General features: G+C 47.1%; 1 protein-coding gene across 2 annotated transcripts in view; it reads right to left on the bottom strand.

Moving 5' to 3' along the window:
• CNTNAP2 (contactin associated protein 2) overlaps window positions 1-24,114 on the bottom strand; it is a 2,759,350-nt gene that overhangs the window by 902,444 nt on the left and 1,832,792 nt on the right. For both annotated transcript variants that reach the window (XM_069211508.1, XM_069211509.1), the window contains exon 11: window positions 8,450-8,556. In XM_069211508.1, the coding sequence (XP_069067609.1) occupies window positions 8,450-8,556 (107 nt within the window). The remainder of the gene's footprint in view (window positions 1-8,449; window positions 8,557-24,114) is intronic.

Raw genomic sequence — 24,114 nt, 5'->3', positions numbered from 1 at the left:
AACTCAACTTCAAACTTTGAATAAACTTATTGGCTTAAGTGGGTGGATCTGCTTAATTTCTTAATGGGGCAATTGTCAGGGCATTACTTGTTATGTAGGGTTGGCCTGTGCTTCGCGCCCCTCCGTCCTCTATCATTTTAGTTATTGTGTCCTGTCCCCCCGCTCACTCACTCTCCGCGTCTGGCTCGGGGGGGGCGCCTAGTATTCCTCCTGTCATAGTTACGGGAACCTTCCCCCACGATCCTATCCGCTGGCCATTTCAATTAGTTCATCCCACCCCCTCAGGTGCTTTTGGTCTCTTCGTTAGGTCGTCCCAGTTTGTCACTAGGTTTTCCTATGTCAAGGAAACGGACCCCTACCCTACTCCACTTGATGCCGGTTCTAAGGCCCAATAGACACATGACGGGGGTTGGCCTGAGCTCCATCTCGAACAGCTCCGTGAGGATTGCCATCATCGCGTCCCAACCCCTCTGGAGTATCGTGCATCCCCACACCATATGGTCAAAGTCGGCCTCTCCGCCCCCACATCTTGGGCATGTCCTGGGCACCCCCCCATATATGCGGTGCAGCCGTTGAGGAGTGAGGTATGTTCTGTGTAGATAGTTGTATTGGATGTATCTCAGCCTCGTGTTGCGCGAGATCATCCTGGGATAAGCTAGTGCTCTGTTCCACTCGGATTCAGACAGATCCCGCCCAATTGTCTTCACCCATTTTTCTCTTAGGGAATGCAGGGGGTCCACTGCTGCTTCTATTTGGGCCCGGTATATTTTTGCAATCAAGTGAGGTTCCTCTCCTGCTGTCAACAGGAGGTTCAACACCCCGTGAATCGTGGGTTCCGCGTTGATCGTGTCCCAATGCTCTTTCAGGGTGTGCACCAGCCTCCTGAAGAGTAAAAATTGTCCTTGCTGCACTCCCCCCCCTGCTACATCAGCGAAGCTCCTCAGCACCCCCTCCTTGAATAGCCCCCCCACTGTCACTATCCCTGCTCTCGTCCATGGTCCCAATCCCAGCCCCCCTCGCTCCCCCACTCCCGGGTCCAGAGCGACGGCCGCCAGCGGCAGAGCGGGAGAGTACGGCGGCCCCACCCCAGTCCTTTTCTCGCACCGTTTCCAGCATTTCATCGCCACATTGCACATTATGTTGTCTCTTATGGGGGCAATCTTCCTGCCCACCACACTTGCTGCTATCCGAGCTGTGTCTATTACTCCGTGTGCGGTAGCTAGGTCCAGCCGTCTCCTGCCCGCTAGCCAGCCGGCCACCCATTGTAGCTGGGATGCCAAGTAATAAGCCTCGAAGTCAGGAGCGCCCAGCCCCCCCAAGTGTGTCGGTCTACAGATGGTCGAAAGCGTTGTTCTCCTGCGACCCTCATCCCATATCAGCTCTCTGAGCAGAGCATTCAGCTCTCGGAACCATGCAGAGGGGACCTGTAGCGGTAAGTTAGCAAAGTAGTAAAGGAGGCGCGGAAGCATGATCATTTTTTAGAGCGCCACTCTGGCCATTATTGTTAGCTTCAATGATCTCCAGAACCCCACCGAGGTGCGCAGGGATCTGAGTGTCCTGCCAATATTCCCGTCTCTAAGGTCGTTCAATTCGTGAAATATCTGTATGCCCAGGTATTTAAAAGTCCGCGGGGCCCAGTTTATATCCGCTGGGCACGCATCAGGGCGCATGCCGTCTGACAGCACCGGAAATACAAATGTTTTCATCCGGTTAAGTCGGAGACCAGATATGTCTCCGAAGTCTTCCAGCGTCCCCAGTGCCCACGTGAGTCCGCTTGTCCCGTCTCTCAGGTAGATAAGTATATCATCAGCAGACAGAGAAACAATATGCTCATCCGGACCCCACACAATTCCCCTACCCATGCCTTCACATCGCAGCCGCGAGGCCAGGGGCTCAATTGCCAGAGCAAACAGCAGTGGGGACAAGGGGCAGCCCTGCCTAGTTCCCCGGTAAACTGGGTATGCACTAGAAATCGTCCTTCCGGTCTTAACTCTTGCTAGTGGGGATGAGTACAACAGATCCACCCATTTCACCCATTCCTCCCCCAGCCCCATTTTAAGCATCACAGTTCTTAAGTAGTCCCACCTGATAGAATCCAAGGCCTTCTCGAAGTCCACCGCGAGCAAGACCCCCGCCGTCGGCCTCAGGTTCTTAGGCATGTGCAGAACCGTAAAAACCCGTCTCAGGTTCAGGGACGTATTACGGCGGGGGACAAAACCGTTCTGGTCAGCGTGCACTAGCTTGGTCATAAGGGGGAGTAGCCGAGCAGCCATGATCTTGCTAAGAATTTTGAAATCGCTGTTTAGCATTGATAAAGGCCTAAAGTCCGCCACCGAAGCTTCCCTGTCTTTTGTCTTGGGGAGTGGCACCACCAAGGCTTCCCGCAGTGTGCACGTTAGCTCTCCTTGTTTCAGTGCCTCCGCATACATCTCCATCAGTTGGGGAGCCAGCAGTGATCTGTATTTTTTATAAAAATCCATGGGGAGGCCATCTGTTCCTGGGGTCTTTCCAGGTGCTAACTGTGCTATTGCTTTGTTTACTTCTTCTACCGACACTGGACCCCCCAAGCCGTCTCTCTCCTCTGCACTCAGTGTAGGCAGTGGAGTTTGTAGTAAGTAATTATCAAAGACCTCCGTCCACAGCTCACTGGGTTTCCCGTACAACTGCGTGTAGTATTCCCTGAATGCGTCATTTATGGGGCCCGGTCTGAGTCTGCGCGATCCCTCCCCATCTAGCACACATGTGACCGGCTCACCCTGCCCCCCTGGGCGGACCAGCCATGCCAGCAGCCTTCCCAATCTGCCCTCCTCCGCCTGCAAGGATGCTATGTATTTTTGTCTATCATGACATCTGAGCTGCTCTTCAATACGGGAGTGTTCTCTGCGGGCACGGCTGTATTCTCCATTCTCCTGGACTGCCTTCCCCTGTCTCAACTCCCCATCATGCATATCCTTCTCTAGGGCTTCCAGTTCCTTTTCTAGCGTGCGCCTCACCCCCACTGACTGGCCCAAACAGAAGCCCCTCGTCACCACCTTGAGTGCCTCCCACTCCAAGGCCCTAGATGAGGTGGACCCACTGTTCGTCTCAATATATTCTGCTAGGTGACAGTGCAGGGCCTCTCTGTACGCCTGGTCCTCAAGTGCTGAGGGGGGCAGTCTCCATGAAGGTATGGGGGGTCTATCTTCCGACAACCTCATCGTTATTAGCAAGGGATTGTGGTCAGACAAGGTGCGGGCTAAGTATTCCGAGTGTGTCATGTTATTCATCAGGCCTGAAGTAGAAACTACCCTGTCAATTCTAGTGTGCACCCGGTGAAGACCCGAGTAATAAGAGTAATTCCTAGTAGTTGGGTGATGCACTCGCCAGACATCCGACAACCCCCACGTGTCCAACCACTCGCCTAACCTTTTGGCTGTTCTAATTGTAGCTGCCCCTTGTAGAGGTGGGGTGGATCTGTCCATGTTTGTGTCTATCACTGCATTAAAATCGCCTCCCACTAATAGTTCTCCGGCGTGTTGGCGTGTGAGGTGTCTCAATAGGCCCGATATGAAGGGTACCTGGTCTTGGTTGGGGGCATAAATGCAGCTCAAGACCATTGGTATACCGTGTAGCCTCCCCTCTAATATCACGAATCTTCCCTCTCAGTCTATGTTAGAAGAAATCATTGTGAAGGGGACCCCCGCTCTGATCCATATTAATACACCTCTTGCATAGGCTGAGTATTTTGATGCAAACACCTGCCCCCTCCACCTGCGTCTTAGCTTCTCTCCCTCTCCAGGCGCCAGGTGAGTCTCCTGCAGTAGTGCCACCTGTACACCCCTTCTCTTTAAATAGGAGAGTATTTTGTGCCTTTTAGCTGGTGTACCCATTCCCCTAACGTTCCAGGTCAAGAGATTGTAATCTGTCATTTTGTGATTTCAGACTGGTAACATTGTCACCGGCCCTCCCAAGCCTCAGAGTTGTATTTCCACATATTCATGACTTTGCCGCAAACTAATTCCGCCACCCGCTGTGCCATATTAACTTTTAACTGTGTATCCCAACTCCCGATCCCCAGGGCGCCTCTAAGCCTGTAGGTTGCCCAGCTAATTGTGCAACAGTGCAACTTGTTTAGTCTCTTAACAGCAGTACTCGCCATTTTGGATAGGCGAGATTCTGGTCCAGGGGTGGCCAAGTCCGGAGGGGCCGTTAGTTCCCGTGACACGCTCTATCTCCGGCGCCCACCGCAGGTCCATGTTAGCCGAGTTCGTCAGCCGTTTGTGGGGTTACCTTCGGGGCCGGGCTGAGTGTTCCAGGTCTCCCGCAGAGGACACCAGCGTGTCATCCGTTTCATCCCCAGAGCCTTCCTGGGGGGATGCCTCACCACCCATGCGTGCTGCTGCTTCCAGTGCTTCCTTCCTTCCTTTCTCCGTCTGTGTTTGCGTAGGCGCCAGTCGTCTGCGGTCTCTGGATTTCCTTCCCTTCGGAGCTCGGTGAGCCCTGCCCCCATTCGCGCCCTCTCCTGCTGGCCCTCCCACCCGTGAACTGTGTGACTCCAGCCATTCCCACGCCTCTTCAGGGGATTGGAGGAACGTTGTCTTCCCTTCCAGCATTACCCTTAACCTGGCCGGGTAGAGTAGCGAGTACTGGATTCCTTCATCCCTTAGGGCTCTCTTGACTGTCAGAAATGAAGCTCGCTTATTTTGCACCTCCAGGGTGAAGTCCGGGAATAGTGTCACCTCCCCGTTTGCGCCTTTGAACGGGCCCGACTCACTGGCCCTCTGCAGGAGGGTGTCCCTGTCTCTGTGGTGTAACAATTTAGCTATCACTGCCCGGGGGGGCCTGCCCGGAGCAAGGGGTCTCGCCGGCACTCGATGCGCCCGCTCCAGCGTGTAGAAAGGAGTCAGGCGCCCGGGCGCCACTGTTGTGCTGAACCACTTCTCCAGAAATTCAACCATGTTCGCACCCTCGGCTCCCTCCGGGAGGCCGACTACGCGTACATTGCTCCTTCTGTTCCTACCTTCCGCATCTTCAGCTCTCTTTTCGAGGCGCGTCACTCTGTCAACCAGGGAGGTCACTTCAGCCGCCAAGTCTTTCTGTTTTGGTGCAATGTCCGCCAGTGCAGTTTCTGTTTCTTTGACTCTGTCCACCAATTTGTGGTGGTCCGCTCTCAGTAGGCTCACCTCAACCGCGACCTGGCTTATCTCCCGCTGCAGCGTTGCTTTTGTGTCCTCAATCGCTCCGAGTATTTTATCTAGAGTATCCTGGACTTTGAGCTGCATGTGGTCCTGTGTGCCCGGTCCCCCGCTCTCAGCCGGAGCCGCAGTGTCCATGGTTCTGGTCTTGCGGCGGCTCTTGGGGGACATCAGACTGGCTGCCGGCCTTGCCCTAGGGGCCCCAGCAGTGGCCCCAACGATGTTTATAGTTCCACTCCAGGGCGTCACTTCCACTCACCATAAGCGGCACCTTTTTTGTTCCTGGTTGATCCTCAGCTGGGCCCCTGCGCTCCGTCCAGAGCCGCTGTTTTCGGGCTGCGGCGCCGGGGGGTCTGTACGCCGACTTTTCCTGTTTAGCCGCTAGCTTCTCCAGTTCTTGGCCCTTTGGCACGTCGTGGGCTCACGTCTGTCTCCCCTCTTCGCGGCTCCGCTTTGCGTCCCACTTGGCTTCCTTATAGCACCAATAACATTTCTGGGCACCCTGTTTCACCCCTCTGGGGCTAATCCCCCTTGTACTGTTCCCTGCCCTACTCGTTTAGGGGTCTCCGGACCTCTAGGGCGCCCGTGGGAATCCACAAGTCCATCCACTGGTCCTTCCACATTCCGCTCACCCCCAGGGCGCGATCCGCCACTCACCGGTTCCACAGGCTGTTCCTCTTGCCCAGCTGATTTGATCCTGTCAGTTGGATCCTCCCGCCCCGGGCTCCAACTCCGCCCCCAGGGGGCTCAGGCAGGCGCGGTCCCGGGCCATTCTTCTCTGGCACCCTACCCCAAGGGGCCACCAGTCGCACTGCGAACTCACCGATGTCTACAGGGGTTCACCAGGGTCCGCTTTCCTCTAATCATTTCACCTCTTCGGAGTTTGCCGGGGCCCCGAGCTCCACCTCCAGTCAAGCGGCCTCGTGACCTGCTCACGGGTCGCACCGTCACCCCGGTGTCGCGCTGCTCCTACTCTCTCTATCGGCCATTCGTCGTCCCCACTCTTCTTCTCTGGGGTCATGCTCTTGTCTAAGAGCAGCGCCTCAAAACATGTCCACAATTGGGCCACCGGGCCCCAACCGGCGACCCCGCCGCAGCGGGGGGACTCCCTTGGCGTCCCCCGCTGCCCCCGGGCCGATCGCCCTCGTGCCGCCTCGGCCCGCAGTTCCGCCCGCGGCCACAAACCTCGTTCGTAGGCCGGCCCCCGTCTTCATCTGGGGCCGACCGCTTCTAGGAGCATTGCCCTGCCACACCCCGATTAGGCGCGGTCACTCTTGGGCTCTCGGACCCCCTCCGGAACCCGCGCCACCGCGGGGAGACCCGTCTGGGGTCCCCCGCCTCTCCACTCCGTCTGCCCACACGCCGCTTCGGGCCTCGGCCCAGCGCGAGGCCGCGGCTTCGGCCGCGCTCTCAGGCCTCCGGGCCCCGAGCCCAACAGCTGGCCGGTTTCGCCCCCCGGCACTCTCCGTGGTCGCCGCAAGGGTCCGCGCCCTCTCGGCCACTTCCTCCGGCCCAGTCCCTCCGCTCGGACCTCGGCAGGCCCGGAGAGGGCACGATTTCAAGCACTTTCTCGCCGGCCCCTCCGGAGCGAGAAGTTCAGGCGTGCGCCATCTCCGGGTCCTTGGCTAAGCCCCCGCATTTAGCACCAACAAAACATAAAAAAAAGATTACTTCCTTTCAGAATAATGGTGACATACTGGTGGCCTTAAGTTGTTGTTGAAAATTCGTAGGCAATCAATGACAGCTACATATGAAACACAGGCCCTTTTGAGATAGTTGTTTACTTGAATGTTTTAATTACTAGAGCATTTCGTCCATTTTTCCTATTTTCACAAACCTGGAAAACGAAAGATCACAATCTTGTGTTTCAAAATAATCAACACTTCCTGGAACAAAAATATACACGTTCCATAAGGATCTTTTTTAGGTCTGGTTTAAGAGTGCACATGTCTGCCAGACTTACTATTATCAATTCTTTACAATATTCGTAAAGTGGGATTTGGCTTCTATCAGACTATTATTCTCACTCCTCAGTCTGCTGGCTGTTTGTGTATCATTCCAACTTCCATTTAAACTAAGGAGTAATTACTCATAAGCTAAAAGAGTGCTCAGCCAGAGTCATTGAACTATTCCTCAACTGTAGGGAAAACTGAACATCGCTAACCGCTGTTAGAGAATTAAATGTAATTTCAATTGCTGAACTTAAACTAAAGCTCAATTAATTTGAGCTTTAATTAAGACAGATCAATTAGACATTAATTGAACCTAACCATCTAATGAAACTAATCTTTCTAAGTACTCAGTGAAATCACAACTAAACTTACTAAGCAGCTTCTTAATTGCTAATATCATTTACATATACAACAAGCCCATCTTAGGTTTAGTTCAGCTTTGGTTTACAAAAGTGCTCAACTGTGAGTACTCAGTTAATGTTGGCATTTTCATGGCATTTACAATTATGTTAAACTTGCTGCACATTAATGTTTAGTGGGTAGTCACCAATTGTTTTTGCAGGAAACATCTTGGAAGTACAGTAATTTAACATTATAACATTCATGTTCAATTATTTAGCTTCTATATGTATAATGTACAGAAGGCACTCCATCTTGCTACATTTTCACTGTATTAGAAAATACAGTAGGCCGGGCTTTAATGTGATAAACAGCACTTGCGCATAAAAGGCATGCAAAGGCTATCTGTGAATGCCTGTGTTTACATATGTTGACAATTTAAAGTTAGACCTGTTGTCTTTGATAATGCTCTTTAGAACATAAAGCCCATTATGGTTTAAGTGTGTATGTTTAAATATATTAAAATTGGCTCTGATACTAGGACATTCACAAATTAATATTTGAAATGTGGATCCCTCTACCTGTCTTCTGGAGAAAAATATTGTATGTGTGCCCCTTTTTTCCTTCCTTTTAATGCAAACGCACAAATGATTATTGTGTTAAAAATGTAAAAGCCATCAACTATAATCAGAAATTACTGTTATTGGTAAAGTCAAAAGGTTGCTATCAACCAACAGCAAAGAAATTTTAAATAAAGAGCAATCCGATATATATTTTTAAAGACCAATCCTGCTTTATCTAAATATAATTGTTGTGCATTGTTTCTAAGAAAGCTCTTCACCTAGGTGAAAGTCGCCCCTTTAACTCCTCTTTACTACTGGGTTACTCTCTGTGTATTTGCATTCAAACTTTCTTTACTGCTTCACCAGTTCTTTTCACTCCAAAACAAACTGTTTTCAAAAACTTAATCAAATTCGTACTTACAATTATGGCAAGTTGCCCCAGAATATCCAGTTCCCTCACAATTGCATTTGAAACTGTTCCATGTCTGTGTACATATGCCACCATGCTCACAATGGTTTGGAACACATCTGTTTTGATTAATGAAAAACAACAAAAGAGAGGCATAAAGACTGTTGAAAACACCCTGCCTTGTTTTCAGAAATCAATATACAACCGCCAATTTAAATCGAGATCCACATGTAAAATGATTAGCGCAAACTAAATCACACAAGGCATGACAGAATAATAGTTCAGTCATGAACAAACACTTTTTCGAGTTCAGGTTGGGAGCATTTTAAAAATGTCAAGAATCAAATTTGTGTACTGAAATGTGTCATCAATGTTTGTTTACAAAGTTCAATGGTACGATGAAAACATTCATAGAAACGCACATGCTGATAGTTTAGTGTAATGCATTTGTCAAGATACAACCTGATTTCAGGTAGAAAAAGCTGACAGTACATATTACAAACCTGAATTAATGAAATAGGATTATGAAATAGAACATATCTACTTTGAACTAGTTTGACACACCTATTTATAACCAGGTGTTTGAACCTTCAAACAATATTTTAGCTAAACATCTAGAAAATCAGCAATAGTACAGCATTGTTTCTGGGTTCTTCATTGCTTCCAAAAGTCTCTTTACTAGTCTTGCAGTTTAGAAAGTCTAAATTTCTTATTGTATTGCAGATATTTCCATGGGATAGGGATTGACCACTACGTTCATGCAAATATTACTATTTATTTTGCTTTTAAAGAAGCACATTTATTTAGAATACATTTATTAAGGTTTTTGATAACACAGTATATTTATCAAATGTAAAGGATCAATTTACATCTAAACAGAAAGGTCTGATTTGAAGGCCATGAATTATGTAGTAAAAAATAAGTAAAGAGACATGCACTTCACAGTGTTACATTCAAGACATATATGCCATATATGTAAGAGTGTGTTTTAAGAGTGAAAAGCTATACATCCCCGACAGGAACTAGCATAATTTAGTATATCAATGTTGGAAGGGATGCAATGATTTATTCCATTTTGTTAGTAGATAGGCACACATATCTGAGAAAGACTATACTCTTCACACAACCGGAATAAGCGACCAGTCACCAACATTTAATTTTTCCTAAAGCTGTGTAAGGTATTACTAAATTATCATGTTCAAGTTCAAAAGCAAATATATTTAGGTAATGGCCCATAAAATATCACAATAACAAATTGCTAATTCATTAACACATTTATGTATATATAAAATAAACCCTACTATGAATAAGATTTAACTACCCTTAAAAAAATAGCAAGACCTACAGATAAATCTAAAAAACACATATTAGCTATACGATCTGTTGTGGAATGTCTCAGCGAAGGTAAATATTTATAAAAAAGTAGGTTTTGAAAATGTATCACAACATTTATTTAAAAAAAAGCAGTCAGTCAATTGACTGAACTGTGGTACATTTGATATTGGTTTACCAGAGATAATTACTTTCCCTTGCATGGGCCTTAACACTTATCTTTGGTATGCCATTGATTGCATCCTAGATATCATTTAACACTTCAAGACATAACATGGGAACTGGTGATTCATAAATATAAAAAAACACTTTTTCTTTCCCTGAGACTTTTACTGTAAAATTAAGAGAGATTTTGTATACTAAATATAACAAATCTTTTTCTAATGAGGTTTTTAGTGCTTAAGAGAGTATGATTATTCTCAACTATATTCAATGTCTTTAATAATAATGCAGCCCAATTTCTTTGGTTAGTTTGGCCTTATCTACAATATAAATGGGAGATTTTATTTTGCTATTCATTTACCAAAAACTTATTCATGAAAATGTCCATACAAATGACCGTCCTTCAGTCCATGCTATCAATTTAAATTTGAATCATATGCTATTAGCCTGGATCCTATTGGTGGATTTAACATTCATTTTAATATTCTGTATGCTTTCAAGTAACATTCGGCTCTAGAAACAATACTTTTGAAACAAATAACACCATTGGCAGAATGTTGCTTATGTATGTTTTGAGCAACAGTATTAAAGAACAACCTTTACCTTCCCATATTAGTGTTTGACTGTTTCAAAGTTCTAAGTTGTCAGTAAAGCCCTGATCATCAATGAAATAAGATGTTGTTTTCAGCTTACATTTTTTGCAAAATAATAAGCCAAGGTAACAATAACAGATAACTTCTGCACTAACTTTTCTTCAAGGTACCATTTTAACTCTGATTCTTTCTTAGCAAATGCTAGTAGTTTTAGTTTTCCCAATATTAATATTGCAAACCTATTGCTGTAAAGCTGATTTATATTTGATCATCTGCATATAGATGGCAGGAAATGTGAACATACCCCTTTTTCGGTGAAAGCGATGGAGATTCTTTCAGTAAGGATTGTAAATCTGCTAAATAAAAGCAAAGAGGGATGGTGCCAATACACATGCCTGCTAAAGTCCATTATTCATTTGTATACCTCTTAAAAGGTGTCCTGTATGATTTAGTTCCAGTTGTGCTCAACTTTGTATAAACAGTGATTGGATGAGTGATTACTGGCCCTCAGAGATTTTCCACATAGTTAGCTTTTGCCCAATGATTCCTCGCTGCGCAACACAACCTCATATTTATCTATTTATTTCTGATTTAATGACCAAAAGGCAAAGATGTGTACTATCATGGAGTGGTCCTCACAGATCCATCCATGCTCAATTGGTAAATAATTAGTATCTTTAATTTATTCATCCAAGTGTCCCTGGGGAACCTTCACAAAGACATTTTGAGTTATATCCATTAGGCTCATCAGTCAGTAATTACTAGTCATACTGCTATCACCTTTTTTAAAGACTGTTTTCATAACTGCAAGTCTCAACAATGTTGGAACTTTTCTTGGTTTGGCTATAGATTTGAAGGGTGTAACATTTTACACCCACCAGTCTATATTAATCTTTATCATTACTGTGGGGATATTATCTGTACCTGATGCTCTACTTACTTTAAGAGTTCAAATTTATGTTTTATGTTTTAGCTCACAAAAGTACTAATCATGTCAGAGTCTGGCTTACTCATCTAAAAAATTGACATTCTTTTTAGAACCCCTATATAACCTGTTTAAGTGAACGGCTCAAGACCTTTCTACAATTGTACATAAAAGCAAACCTGGGTTTGTATTGACAAACCATTTATCAGTATATTTCCAGAATCTTCTCTTATTCCTTTCATCTATAGCTTTCATAATTATTTCCCATTGCGTCATAAAAAATATACACTCTTATTTGTTTTTACTCTTATAGTCCCTCTTTAAGTATTTAAGTTTTAACATATATTCATTACTCTCTCCTTTCTTATAACTCTCCCATTGTGTGAAATCTGCTTTTTAGCTTTTGGGAGGATGGATTACAACAAACTATTATTTGGAACTTGGTGGTTACCTTTTTTGCCACAATTCATCACTGAATGACATGTCTATACACGGAGTACATTATTCATAATTATGGAAAGTCAGCTAAATCTATTTTCATTTCACTCAACATCATCTGTATACTGCTGGTGTATTTGATAATCTGCTAAAAGGTGAAAGTACTCATGATCTAATCGAGGTGTGAGTCTTCTTGGGCATTCAACAGGTAAGGGTAATACTCCATTAGACACTGATTATTCTTTAAACTATAAGGTGCTTGGTATTGCTCAATTGTCACGTCCCTCGTAGTTCAGAACACCAAAGTCAGAAAATGATCCAAATTGCTGTAATATGACAAACATATATTCACCGGGGCAAAGTTGATGGCTATACCAAAAGGTCTGCTGTGCTGGAAAATCAGTTGAACTATGGACACTTAAGCAGGCTAAACCATTCTGTGGCAGTCATAAACTTGTTTTGTCTATCTCATTAGCTTTTATACCTAGGCTTCAGATTGAAATCTCATTCTAAAATTAGAAAAACATTTGGATATTCTTTCTTCATTTTCCCAATTTCGACCTCAAACTTCCCAATATGTCTCACTTTGTTGGTGTAATATCTTTATGTAGATAAACTCTGACAACAATCAATACCATTGTTCTTTATTTTTTGCTGAACGTTTTAACTTCACACATTTGAAAGACTTTAATATCAAGATTAAGTTTTTCAATACATTTCACAATTTTCCTTTAAATTAGTGTCAGAATTCCCAGAGGATTGCTCTGCCATTTTTGTAAAACCATTATCATTAATGGTAACAAAGCCTGCATTATGAGAGCTCCCTTGCAACCACGTTTCTTGGAGCAAAATAATTTATTTTAGTTTATGCAATATATCAAGGTAGCCTCCCTTCATCATACATGCAAACCCATGTATGTTCTAGCTTGCTATTTTTAGGTTTGTGTGTGTTAAGCCACATAATAGAAGGGAGAAAGTGGGATAATAACAATCATCTTCTTGGAGTAGTCCGTAACATTTCTTGACTCAAACTGAAAGTGATATCTTCCAGAGTTATTCACATACTCAGGTTCTTAACATAGGGAAGTTCTCATGCCTTTGCTTTTGTTAATTTATCTGCTTATTTCAATTATTCTTAAACTTCTGATCACAAACTTTTTTTTATATACGAAGAGAATTCGTCTAGCATGTCTCGGCATAGTCATCCTCAAACTTTTTGCCTTCAGCCTCCTGTTTTCAGAACCTGTTTTTATTGGCTTTGAGGACTCTGTGCACTTTACCACTGCTAACCAGAGCTAAAGTGTTTTTGAGGTCTCCTTTAAACATGATAAAATTGGCTTACACCCAATTAGAACATTTAATTTACGTGTAAGTCTCAAGTAAAGTGGTACTACATGTTCCCAGAGCTTGTATTTAAATGCGAGTAGTGGGCCTACCGCACTTATCATGTGTTAGTATTGAAAATATTGGTGTTGATGTGCACAGTGATATATTCAAAATAAAAATGAAGTTGATTCACTATTATCGAAGTCACCCATCATGAACTCTCCATCAACCCGACTCAGAAATATGTGGTCAGGAAGGCTCTGAGATCTAGGCCTGAGGTTACTGATAGACATGTCATTGGTGGGGTGGTAAGTAGCCCGAAGACAAACGGATGAACAGGAAATTCAGATCAGTTCTATAGATAGGTGCAGCGATGCCACAATGGTCTTAGAAGGTTGGCCCCAATAGAGCACACATGGCAGGAGAGGTGCATGTGTTCCCAAAACAACATAAAGTCAGATGCCACATGAAGTTAGGAGCACTCAGTCAATCAGAACACATAGCACACAGTAACACACAGCGATCACACGCTCCTCATGCTGGATATCTAGACACATTACTGGCCCTTATTGTGTCCACGCTAGCTCAAGGCCCACCTGCATATGTTATCAGGGACCTTATTTTATGACTACAAGACAACGGCCCACATTCTTTACCTAAAAAGGAATGCTGAAATTGTTGAAATGCCCAGGTAAAATGAATAAAACACTGCTCCGATTGATTGTACTTTGAGACAGCCTGCATACCTCGTTTCTGAAACAGTTCTCCTGGCTGTAGGGTTTAATTGAACTAACCATTCCTTTTTTGACAAACACCTCTTGTCTTTTGCAATTTCATGGCAAATTCACATTTGAGCAACATTTGGCAGGCCAGTCAGAAGCTGATTGGTACCTTGGACCTGACTGCAGCCAAAGGAAGGGAACCCCACCCGGACGGATTCACATTTGTGCAAAAAGGTTAGCAGATGCCGCAATTGATTGGAAGCTCTGCCGAATCCGCAGTGCAAAGGCCCGTCCTGAAGCCACCACTAGGGGGTACAAGAGTACAGCAGAGCCTTAGTCCCAGAATTTGGCATATAGCAAACTAGAAGGAAGCCCAAAAATGTAACTCTGAGTGCCCTACCACTGATGGAAATGTGACTTGTTAACTGTTTTATGTGTCTGAACTGAGTAGTCACAAGGCAGCCTTGGAGGTGTTCCTGAAGAGGTCACCTTTTTTCAACAGTCAGCACACCAGGAAAGGTGAATGTTGTTTGTCTCTTGGACCACTTTGTGTAACACAGATGGTATGCATGAGCCATGGACGCGATATAGTGCCAACACCTCGATCTTATTTTTTAGTCTTCATGGGTTTTCTCAGTGCTTCCAGTTTCTTAACACCACTGATATCTGAAAGAAGTGAGAGGTGTTGCTCGCTTGGACCACTGGGTGTCACACAGATGGTAAACCTGACCACAAGGTGTGATATAGGGTCTGATTCAGGTACCAGGGAAATAGATTTGGATCTGGGAGATTAGGTGTAGCTTGTGTTTGGCCAAGAGGGGCCTGTAGTTGTCCAGGTATTACTTTTCTCTACATAATTTGTTATTATCTTTGTCCCACAGCCAATACTGACAGACTATTAGGCTCACTTATTCCTGTGTACCGCAACAGCTTCCCTGGTCACACGGCAGCATGCGCTAATAGTGGGCTAAGGTATTTTCGACAAAGGCATAATTCTTTCACTTTTTTTATTTACTATAGTTAAACATCGATGTATCTTTGATGTTGTGGTGCTGGTAAATGAATGCAAGTAAGTGTATTTTGTCAAGAGTATGTTTTTTTGTCAATAACTCAATGTGCTATATGAAGGAGTTGCTATTTCTCACAATCGCTATTAAATACCAAAGTAAAGTTTGCTATTTGATGATGTTTGAATTAACAATTGCACTTTCTTCTAGGTTGTGACCCATCATATGCAGTGCATTTGTGTTTGTGAAATGCTTATGTTGGAGCATCTGTAAATAACGCTGAGCTTATAGTAAGGTAGTTAGAACTAGCAATCCCTATGTATATATTTCCCCATGACCAAGGTCGAACGTAAGGTTCCATATAACCAGAAAAGCTAGAGGTGTAGCTGTTCCCTAAACAACTGCCCATCTTCTGATGGAGCCGCCACTAAAACACATGAAAACTAGGTTCCCCAAACAGACTAAAAACCTTAACACGTTTTTCCATGAATGGCACACACACACTAGGGCACATGTGTTTCCCAGGCCAAAGGAGGGAACATTTGACACTAACATAATTGAACACATGAAAACACAGATACAGATCCTATACATAAGGCAAAAGAAGGAGAGGAGAGAAGCATTACTAGAACTATGGGCCATCACAGTGAGAAAGCAAGGTGTTTGCACCTCCCCTGCCGTATGCAATAATGGAGGTGCCCTCCCCAAGACCTGCTATCCCCGCATTCGGATATACCAATCAGCTAGTCAAGGGGGCTTCAGGGTCCCCTACCGAACAAAGAACTGTTAGGTCCAGGCGTGACAGTCTAACAGTCTAACAGGCCAGCAGACCCAGGCAATTCTAGCACTACTGAAGTCCAGCTCCTGAACTCCCTAAAGTTCGACCACCCATCCATCGTGTTCAGCCCATCAAGCCACAGCGACACAGAGAGCATGTGATCGCACTGGTTCCGGTGAACACACTCGAGTGACAAGGAGATTCACAGCCATTCTGGACAGGGTTACAACTAGGTGAGGAAGGACCGAACAAAGAGAGTCTGCATTGCTGGGCCAGAGCTCATAACAATTGTAGGCTTACCCCAAGGGAGATTGTAGCGAGAGACAAAAGAGAAATCTTTGCACGCCTGTTCTGCAACTTGCTAGCAGACTGGACAGAAGGAGGGGAACCAATCTGGACCTGGCCTAGGGGAGGGTAATTTGAGCCAGAGGACATGGCAATGGCAGAGGATTTCATCAGATATGGAAAGGGAAATTGTAACTAGAAATTCTCCTACATGCACCAATGCCTCATGAGGTGGGAATGAAGGCAAGTCAAGGAAGGAAGGAAAGAAAGAGAAAAGAAGAGGTGGTTTGGACGTTTCTACAAAATCTCTGAGCTGGGAGCAAGCAGTCCTGGTCAGAACAGCTGTGGCTGCATTGGCGCAGAAAGCTGCTGCACCAATGAGGGTGCCATTGCAGAGATTCAGAAAGGATAAAGCACATAATAGCAGGATTTGAGGAAGTAGTACAGGGGACTCCCAAAGCTGGGACTGGGTCACAATCCCCCCTCCACTGCCAGAACCAAATAGGCCAATGGGGCCAACATGGGTCAGTCCTGCATCCAGCTGATGACACACACACACCCACTCTCATGTGTCCGTTGCTGTCAGTGAATCGATGGTCCAAGGAGGAAGCCACTGTGACAGTGCTACTAGATAACACATTCTACAGCTTCCTAATTGACACAGGGGCAACAAAAGCATGTTTAAAAGAAGAGATTGTGCCCTTATCCAAAGACTCCCTGGACATGCAGGGGTTTTAGGGCATGGTTATGAGGGTTCCCAAACCCATGGAGTTAGACTTGGGAGACAGCTGCATGAAGGGACAGCTGCTATATCACCCCCAAACCTGACTAATCTCCTAAGAAGATAATAGCCAAACAAAACATGATCATTCATTTCTCAGAAGATGGGACACTGGCCTACTCAACCCCTGGGTTAGGGTAGAACTGCAGAAGAAGGCCCCGTTACCCATAGTGGTATTGATGATATGTGTTAGAAATGGGGTCTTTGGTTGGCAGTCAGGTTGCCCCCTGTCCAAGCAAGTACCCACACTGTAGTCAGCGCTTCATTTGTAAATAAAAAGGTGCCGGTGCTCAAAGCCCTCCTCTTAAACACGCGGCTGCTGCAATTAAATGTGTGAACATGGAATACTGAGGCAGCGTAATCCTGGAGCCATCTCGGGCCTCTTTAATTCATATAAAGCCACTCCCTGCCCCTCCAGCTCACTGTTGCAGCTTTCCTCTTTCTCCCTTGTGACGCTTTTTCGTTGTTCCCTTCATCCTCCTTTCCCATTTGTGTCTTTTGCCTGCAGTAAATGCTTGAGGAAGAAGAATAAGCCCCGCCCCTCAAAAATAAGTGCCGGTGCTCAGCACTGGACACAAAAGCACAAATTAAGCACTGACTCTAGTCAGGGTAAAGGAGAATCACCCTCAGCTAACCCCCGCTAACCACCTTGGTAGCTTGGCACGAGCGGGCAGGCTTAAATTCAGAGTGCTAGATGTAAAGTATTTGTACCAACATACACAGTAACTTAATGAAAACACTACGAGATGACACAACACAGGTTTGGAAAAATAGAAAATATTTATCTAAACAAAACAAGACCAAAACAACAAAAATCCAACATACACAAATCAAGTTATTGATTAAAAAGCAAAAAGAGTCTTAAATCCTTGTGGAAACAGGTAAAACACTGTTAGCGTTGAAAAGTACCTGGGTAGCATCAAAATAACACGCACAGGCGAGTGTGCGTTGAAAAAGGTAAGCAGTGCGTCGATTTCTCACCCACAAGTGAGCTTGTGCGTCGTTTCTCCTTCTCCGGTCGGGCCGGCGTATGTTGTTTTTCCTTCCCACAGGGGAGCAATGCCTCGATCCGGGCAGCACTCGGGTCCGGGTAGGGGTTGCATCATTTTTCCGCACCCAACAAGGTTTGCATCGAAAATCCTGCCGCACGGTCTCAGCAAAAACGCGCAATGTGGGTTGCGACGTGAACAGCCTCTGTCAGCAGGTGTGAGCGTTGTTCTTCCAGCTCCGTATGTCAATTTTCCAGCCGGGATGCCGGTGGAGCATCCATTTCTGCTGCGAAGCTGGCAGCGTGCCATTTTTCAGCCGCGTCTCGGAAGGTGCGGCAAATCTTTCCCCGCATGGCGGTCTGTGCATGGATTTTCAGTCTTGTTCTGCCAGCTTCTCATTTCAGGGTCCCAGGAACTGGATGGGCACCCCTTAGCAGAGTATGAGTCTCTCCAGAAACTCCAGGTGCTGGCAGAGAGAAGTCTTTGCTGTCCCTGAGACTACAAACAACAGGAGGCAAGCTCTAAATCAAGCCCTTGGAGATTTCTTCAAGATAGAAGGCAATACAAAGTCCAGTCTTTGTCCTCTTGCACAGGCAGAAGCAGCAACTGCAGGGTGGCTCCCCAAAGCACAGTCTCAGGCAGGGCAGCACTCCTCCTCAGCTCTTCTCCAGGCAGAGGTTATTTTTGATGTCCAGAAGTGATCCAAAGTCTTTGGTTTTGGGTGCCCTTCTTATACCCATGTTGTCCTTTGAAGTAGGCCTACTTCAAAGGACATTCTCTCTTGATTGTGAAATCCTGCCTTGCCCAGGCCAGGCCCCAGACACAAACCAGGGGGTTGGAGACTGCATTGTGTAAGGGCAGACACAGCCCTTTCAGGTGTAAGTGACCACTCCTCCCCTCCCTGTTCGCACAGATGGCTCATCAGGAAATGCAGACTACACCCCAGCTCCCTTTGTGTCACTGCCTAGAGAGAGGTGCAAACAGCCCAACTGTCAAACTGACCCAGACAGGGAGTCCACAAACAGGCAGAGTCACAGAAATAGTTTAAGCAAGAAAATGCCCACTTTCTAAAAGTGGCATTTTCAAACACACAATCTTAAAACTTACTTTAGCTCAGAGACCCCAAACTCCATATATCTATCCGCTCCCAAAGGGAATCTACACTTTAATCATATTTAAAGGTAGCCCCTATGTTAACCTAAGAGAGGAACAGGCCTTGCAACAGTGAAAAACAAATTTAGCAGTATTTCACTGTTAAGACATATAAAACACATTACTATGGCCTTCATTACAACCCTGCCGGTAAATCCTGTTTACCGCCGTGCCGACGGCCGCCAACATACCGTGACCGCGGCGGTATTCCGCTACGGGTATTATGACCCACACAGAGAATACCACCACTATACAGACACCCATACAAGTCCCCCAGACCAAAGGTCAGTGATAAAATGGCAATAGCAAAATCAAACACCGTCACACCAACAGTAAAACGCCCACAGTATCATGACCCACGAATCACCGCAGCGGGTTTTGAATGGTAAACCATTGGCGGTACACAACACCGCTCTCAAAATACACACACAATTACAAAACCACACCACATTGGACAATTCAAAATAAACACACCTGACACACATACACACACCACACCCTCACAATTATACCACTATAAAATATACACCCACATTACCCACAACCCTTTCCATGAACAAATTCAAACAAGCAGAGAGAGAAAAGCAAAGAGCACACCTTCACCCAGAGGCTCAGAACACCATCACTCATACACCATCCACGCACATTACATAATACATCACAACACAGCACCGCACACATCACCTCACACATATCACTCACACCACATCATGGCACCTCAAAGACACCCCATGTTTTCTGAGGAGGAGCTAAGGGTCATGGTGGAGGAAATCATCCGGGTAGAGCCACAGCTATTCGGATCACAGGTGCAGCAGACCTCCATTGCAGGGAAGATGGAGCTATGGTGGAGAATTGTCGACAGGGTCAACGCCGTGTGACAGCATCCAAGAACCAGGGATGACATCAGGAAGAGGTGGAACGACATACGGGGGAAGGTGCGTTCTGTGGTATCAAGACACCAGATAGCAGTACAGAGGACTGGCGGTGGACCCCCACCTCCTCCCCCACAACTGACAGCATGGGAGGAGCAAGCCTTGGCAATCATGCATCCTGAGGACCTCGCAGGAGTAGCAGGAGGACTGGACTCTGGTAAGGCAAATCTTTACTACTATATCCCCCCACGCCACCTGCATGCCCTCACTAACACCTACCCCTACCCTCACCCCATCACTCCACCACCTCACAGATACCCCACTATCACAACCCACACATCCCAAAACCAAGACCTGCATGGAACACCTATGCATGGACACCCATCACAGACCTGCATGGACACCCATCATCACAGCATGCACACTAGAGAGACTCACCCACCCCACACAATCAGCAATCACACAAGGCCAAGGCGACAATGAAAGCACAATCCATTAGGAAAACACACCCATTGCACAAGATGGGACACACAGATACAATAACAATGCATTTGCATCCCAACAGGACCCCTACCTAATGTCACCGGACAGGAGGTGCCAGCTACATCCAGTCCCCCCACAGAAGAGGCCCACAGTGATGACAGCAGCTCTGCACGCCTGGATCAGGATGACCAGCATGGCCCATCTGGTACCTCTGGACAGTCGGTTCCCCTGCCACAGTCCCAAACCCCCACAGAGCCTCCCCCCTCAGGAAACACCACCACAGCACCCACCCAGCGGGCCCATGCCACTGTCCCCAGGACACGTCAATCAGCAGTGCGTCCACCACTATAGGGACCCCAGACAAACCCACTAACCCAGGACGACCAGGGACCTGGGGTCAGTGGCAGTGGGCACACGGTTCAGGGGACAGAGGCACAGGACAACAGGGAAGCTGGGACGACTGCTGTGCGACAGGGGGAGGACAGGCCCAGGGAACCCACTCTCAAACATCATGGGAGCACACTACCATTCCCAGGAGACCATGGGCACGGTACTGGTCAAGTTGCAGGAGACCTAGCGGCTGCAGGAGGGACAGTGCATGGGGATCAGGGAGAAGGTCACCAAAATCTACACTATCCGGGTCACTATAGCAGGGGTGCTGGCTGACATGGGCAAGACCATGAGGGAGGCAGTGGCTCAACAAAGGGCCCCTGACTCTAGCCAACCCGAGAAATAGCCTTTCACCTCCGCCGGCGCTAGTGGACAGGGGGCACCGCCACAGGAACAACAGACCACCAGCACCCCACCCCCTGCAGAAGGAGAACCACCCCACAAACGGTCACTGTGATCCAGGCAGAAGACAGAGAACATTGCCAAGACCCCCGCCAGGAAATAGGACCCTCCTGATTGTCACCCTTCTGTCCCACTCATTTACCCTGTCCTCCTTGAACTGCCATTGCTCCCCTTCCTATGCCCCCTTGGACAATGCACCTGTGATACCATGAGACTGGACTCTGCCATGGACCTTCCTCCATCATTACCCCAGTCCCTTGCACATACCCCTATGCCCATTAGCACCTAAATAAACACCTTTTAATCAAATACCAATGTGGAGTCAGTCTGATGATTCACAAATGTATTACTACAACAATAGCAAACAATTGAAAGGTATATGTTCATTTACTCATACCAATGTATGACAGTTGTTGGGCAGCAGTACACATAGCAGAAGGCAGAATGGGGTTCACAGATCTGTAAAAAGGAAATCCAAAGGGAACTGTCAGTGTCCATAGACAGAGGTTAAGAGGCTGCCACGTATAATGTCCTAAAGTAAACTGATATGTGAAGAGGAGTTACAGTCTCTTACCTGTGTTTCACTGGAAGTACTGCAGAGTGATGTTTGTTCTGTTGTCGATATCTTCTTCCTCTGCCTCCTCTTCCTCACTGTCCACAGGCTCCAGCGCTGCCACAAGACCATCACCAGCCTCATTCTCAAGCAGAAAAGGCACCTGGTGTCTCAATGCCAGGTTGTGCAACATACAGCATGCCACGATGATCTGGCACACCTTCTTGGGTGAGTAGTATAGGGAGCCACCTGTCAGATGGAGGCACCGGAACCTGGCCTTAAGGAGGCGAGGGTCCTTTCAATAATCCGCCTTCTTCACCCATGTGCCTCATTGTAACGTTGCTCTGCCCTTGTCCTGGGATTCCTCACTGGGGTCAGTAGCCATGACAGGTTGGGGTAACCAGAGCCACCTGTAAATACTGAGGGACAATTGTGAGACACACACTAATCCTTAGGGACAACCCCATACCCAGACACCTACATATACTGTGTGGGGACCTTGGGCTCACCTATTAGCCACAGCTGGTGCCTCTGGAGTTGGCCCATCACATAAGGAATGCTGCTATTCCTCAAGATGTAGGTGTCATGCACAGAGCCAGGATACTTGGCATTCACATGGGAGATGTACTGGTCCACCAAACACACCATTTGCACATTCATAGAATGGCAGCTTTTTCTATTTCTGTACACTTGTTCATTTCTGTGGGGGGGGACAAATGGCACATGTGTCCCATTAATGGCACCAATGATGTTGGGGATATATCCCAGGGCAGAGAAGTCAGCTTTCACTGTGGCCAAATCCTTCACCTGGGGGAACACAATGTAGCTGCGCATGTGTTTCAGCAGGGCTGACAACACTCTTGTCAACACGTTTGAGAACATTGGCTGAGACATCCCTGATGCCGTGGCCACTGTTGTTTGGAAGGAACCACTTGCCAGGAAATGGAGCACTGACAGGACCTGCACAAGAGAGGGTATACCTGTGGACTGGCGGATAGCTGACATCAGGTCTGGCTCCAATTGGGCACACAGCTCTTGGATTGTGGCCCGATCAAGTCTGTATGTGATTATGATGTGTCTGTCTTCCATTGTCGACAGGTCCACCAGGGTTCTGTACACTGGAGGATGCCGCCATCTCATATGCTGCCTTAGCAGTTGTAGCCTATGGAGGAGAACAGTGAGCAGAAGGTAATTTACCACATAGATAGCACAACTGTGCCTGAACTAATGTTACAGAATCCGTGTGTGAAATTATGAGTCCGTATATGTGCCAATATGTGCTGTGACGCAGTTAGGTGCTATGCCATGTGCTCCCCTGAAATGGCGGCTGTCTGACTTGTGAGGAGGGACAAGGGGAAATGAGGTAACTGCGCTGGTGTTGTGCAGCGTCGCAGAGGCGGTCGAAAACCGCCGCAAAACTCCGCATTGGTTATCATTGGGCCCTATGGGTCCGAGGAGCCAATGGCGATGTACGCTGGCGGTGACGGTATGCACCGCTGTGGACGTGACCGCCATTTTCTATCTCTTCACTCACTTGATACCTGACCATCAACATGAGAGGACCTACACTACAAGTGCTGATGTGACCTGAGTCTGGAAGCGACAATGGCTCATGTGTCTGGGGGAAAAGGCCCCTGCCTCAACTGCGGAGGAATTGGACAAACTGGTGGATGGGGTCCTCCCCAGTACACGCTACTTTACGGTCCTCCAGACAAACAGGTGAGTACTCTGTGAGCATGATGCGTGGGCAATGCCTGTTTGGAGTGGTGTGCATGGAAGCCACATGTTGGGGGTGGCCTAAGTGCTGCATGTGAGGTGGTCAGTGTATGTGCGTCAGGGCATGGGTGGGAACTGGTGGTCAATGAGTATGAGGGACCGGACGGGTGAGTAATGATATTTGTTTGCCCTATAGGTCAGCACCCACTAGGAGAAGGGTATTTGGTGTGCCATCGCCAAGGAGGTGCAGACCCTGGGGGTCTATCACAGATGGAGCACCCACTGCCACAAGAGATGGGAGGACCTGCACCGCTGGAGCAAGAAGACGGCAGAGGCCCAGCTGGTGCTGGCCTTCCAATGTGGAAGAAGTGCCCATCGCACCATGACCCCCCAGATGTTCCACATCCTGGCAGTGGCCTATCCGGAGTTGGATGGGCGCTTGAGGGCATCACAGCAGCCACAAGGGGGTGAGTACAGTTTCAGAAAGCAGACTCTGCGCAGTTTAGGAACTAGATGGGTGGGGGTTGTGGGTGCCCCTAGGCCAGGGCGATCATGCCAGGGTAGGTCCATTGTTTGCAGACTCGGAAGCACCCCTACCCCAATTGGGCAGCTACTAGTGTGCAGGGTCCTGTGGGTGTCAGGTGTGCATGTGCTGGCGTTAGGCATTGTACCCCATGGGCTGGTGACTACCATAGTGACTGGTTAGGCAAGACCTAGTGCGTAGGGCAGCTCAGTGTGTGTTGTGTCTGCCAACGGTAGTGGTGTTGCCGG

Source organism: Pleurodeles waltl, chromosome 10, assembly GCF_031143425.1.
Source record: "Pleurodeles waltl isolate 20211129_DDA chromosome 10, aPleWal1.hap1.20221129, whole genome shotgun sequence".
NCBI classification, from domain to species: Eukaryota; Metazoa; Chordata; class Amphibia; order Caudata; family Salamandridae; genus Pleurodeles; species Pleurodeles waltl.
The sequence above is the reverse complement of the archived record's forward strand: the minus strand, read 5'-3'. Positions and strand labels throughout refer to the sequence as shown.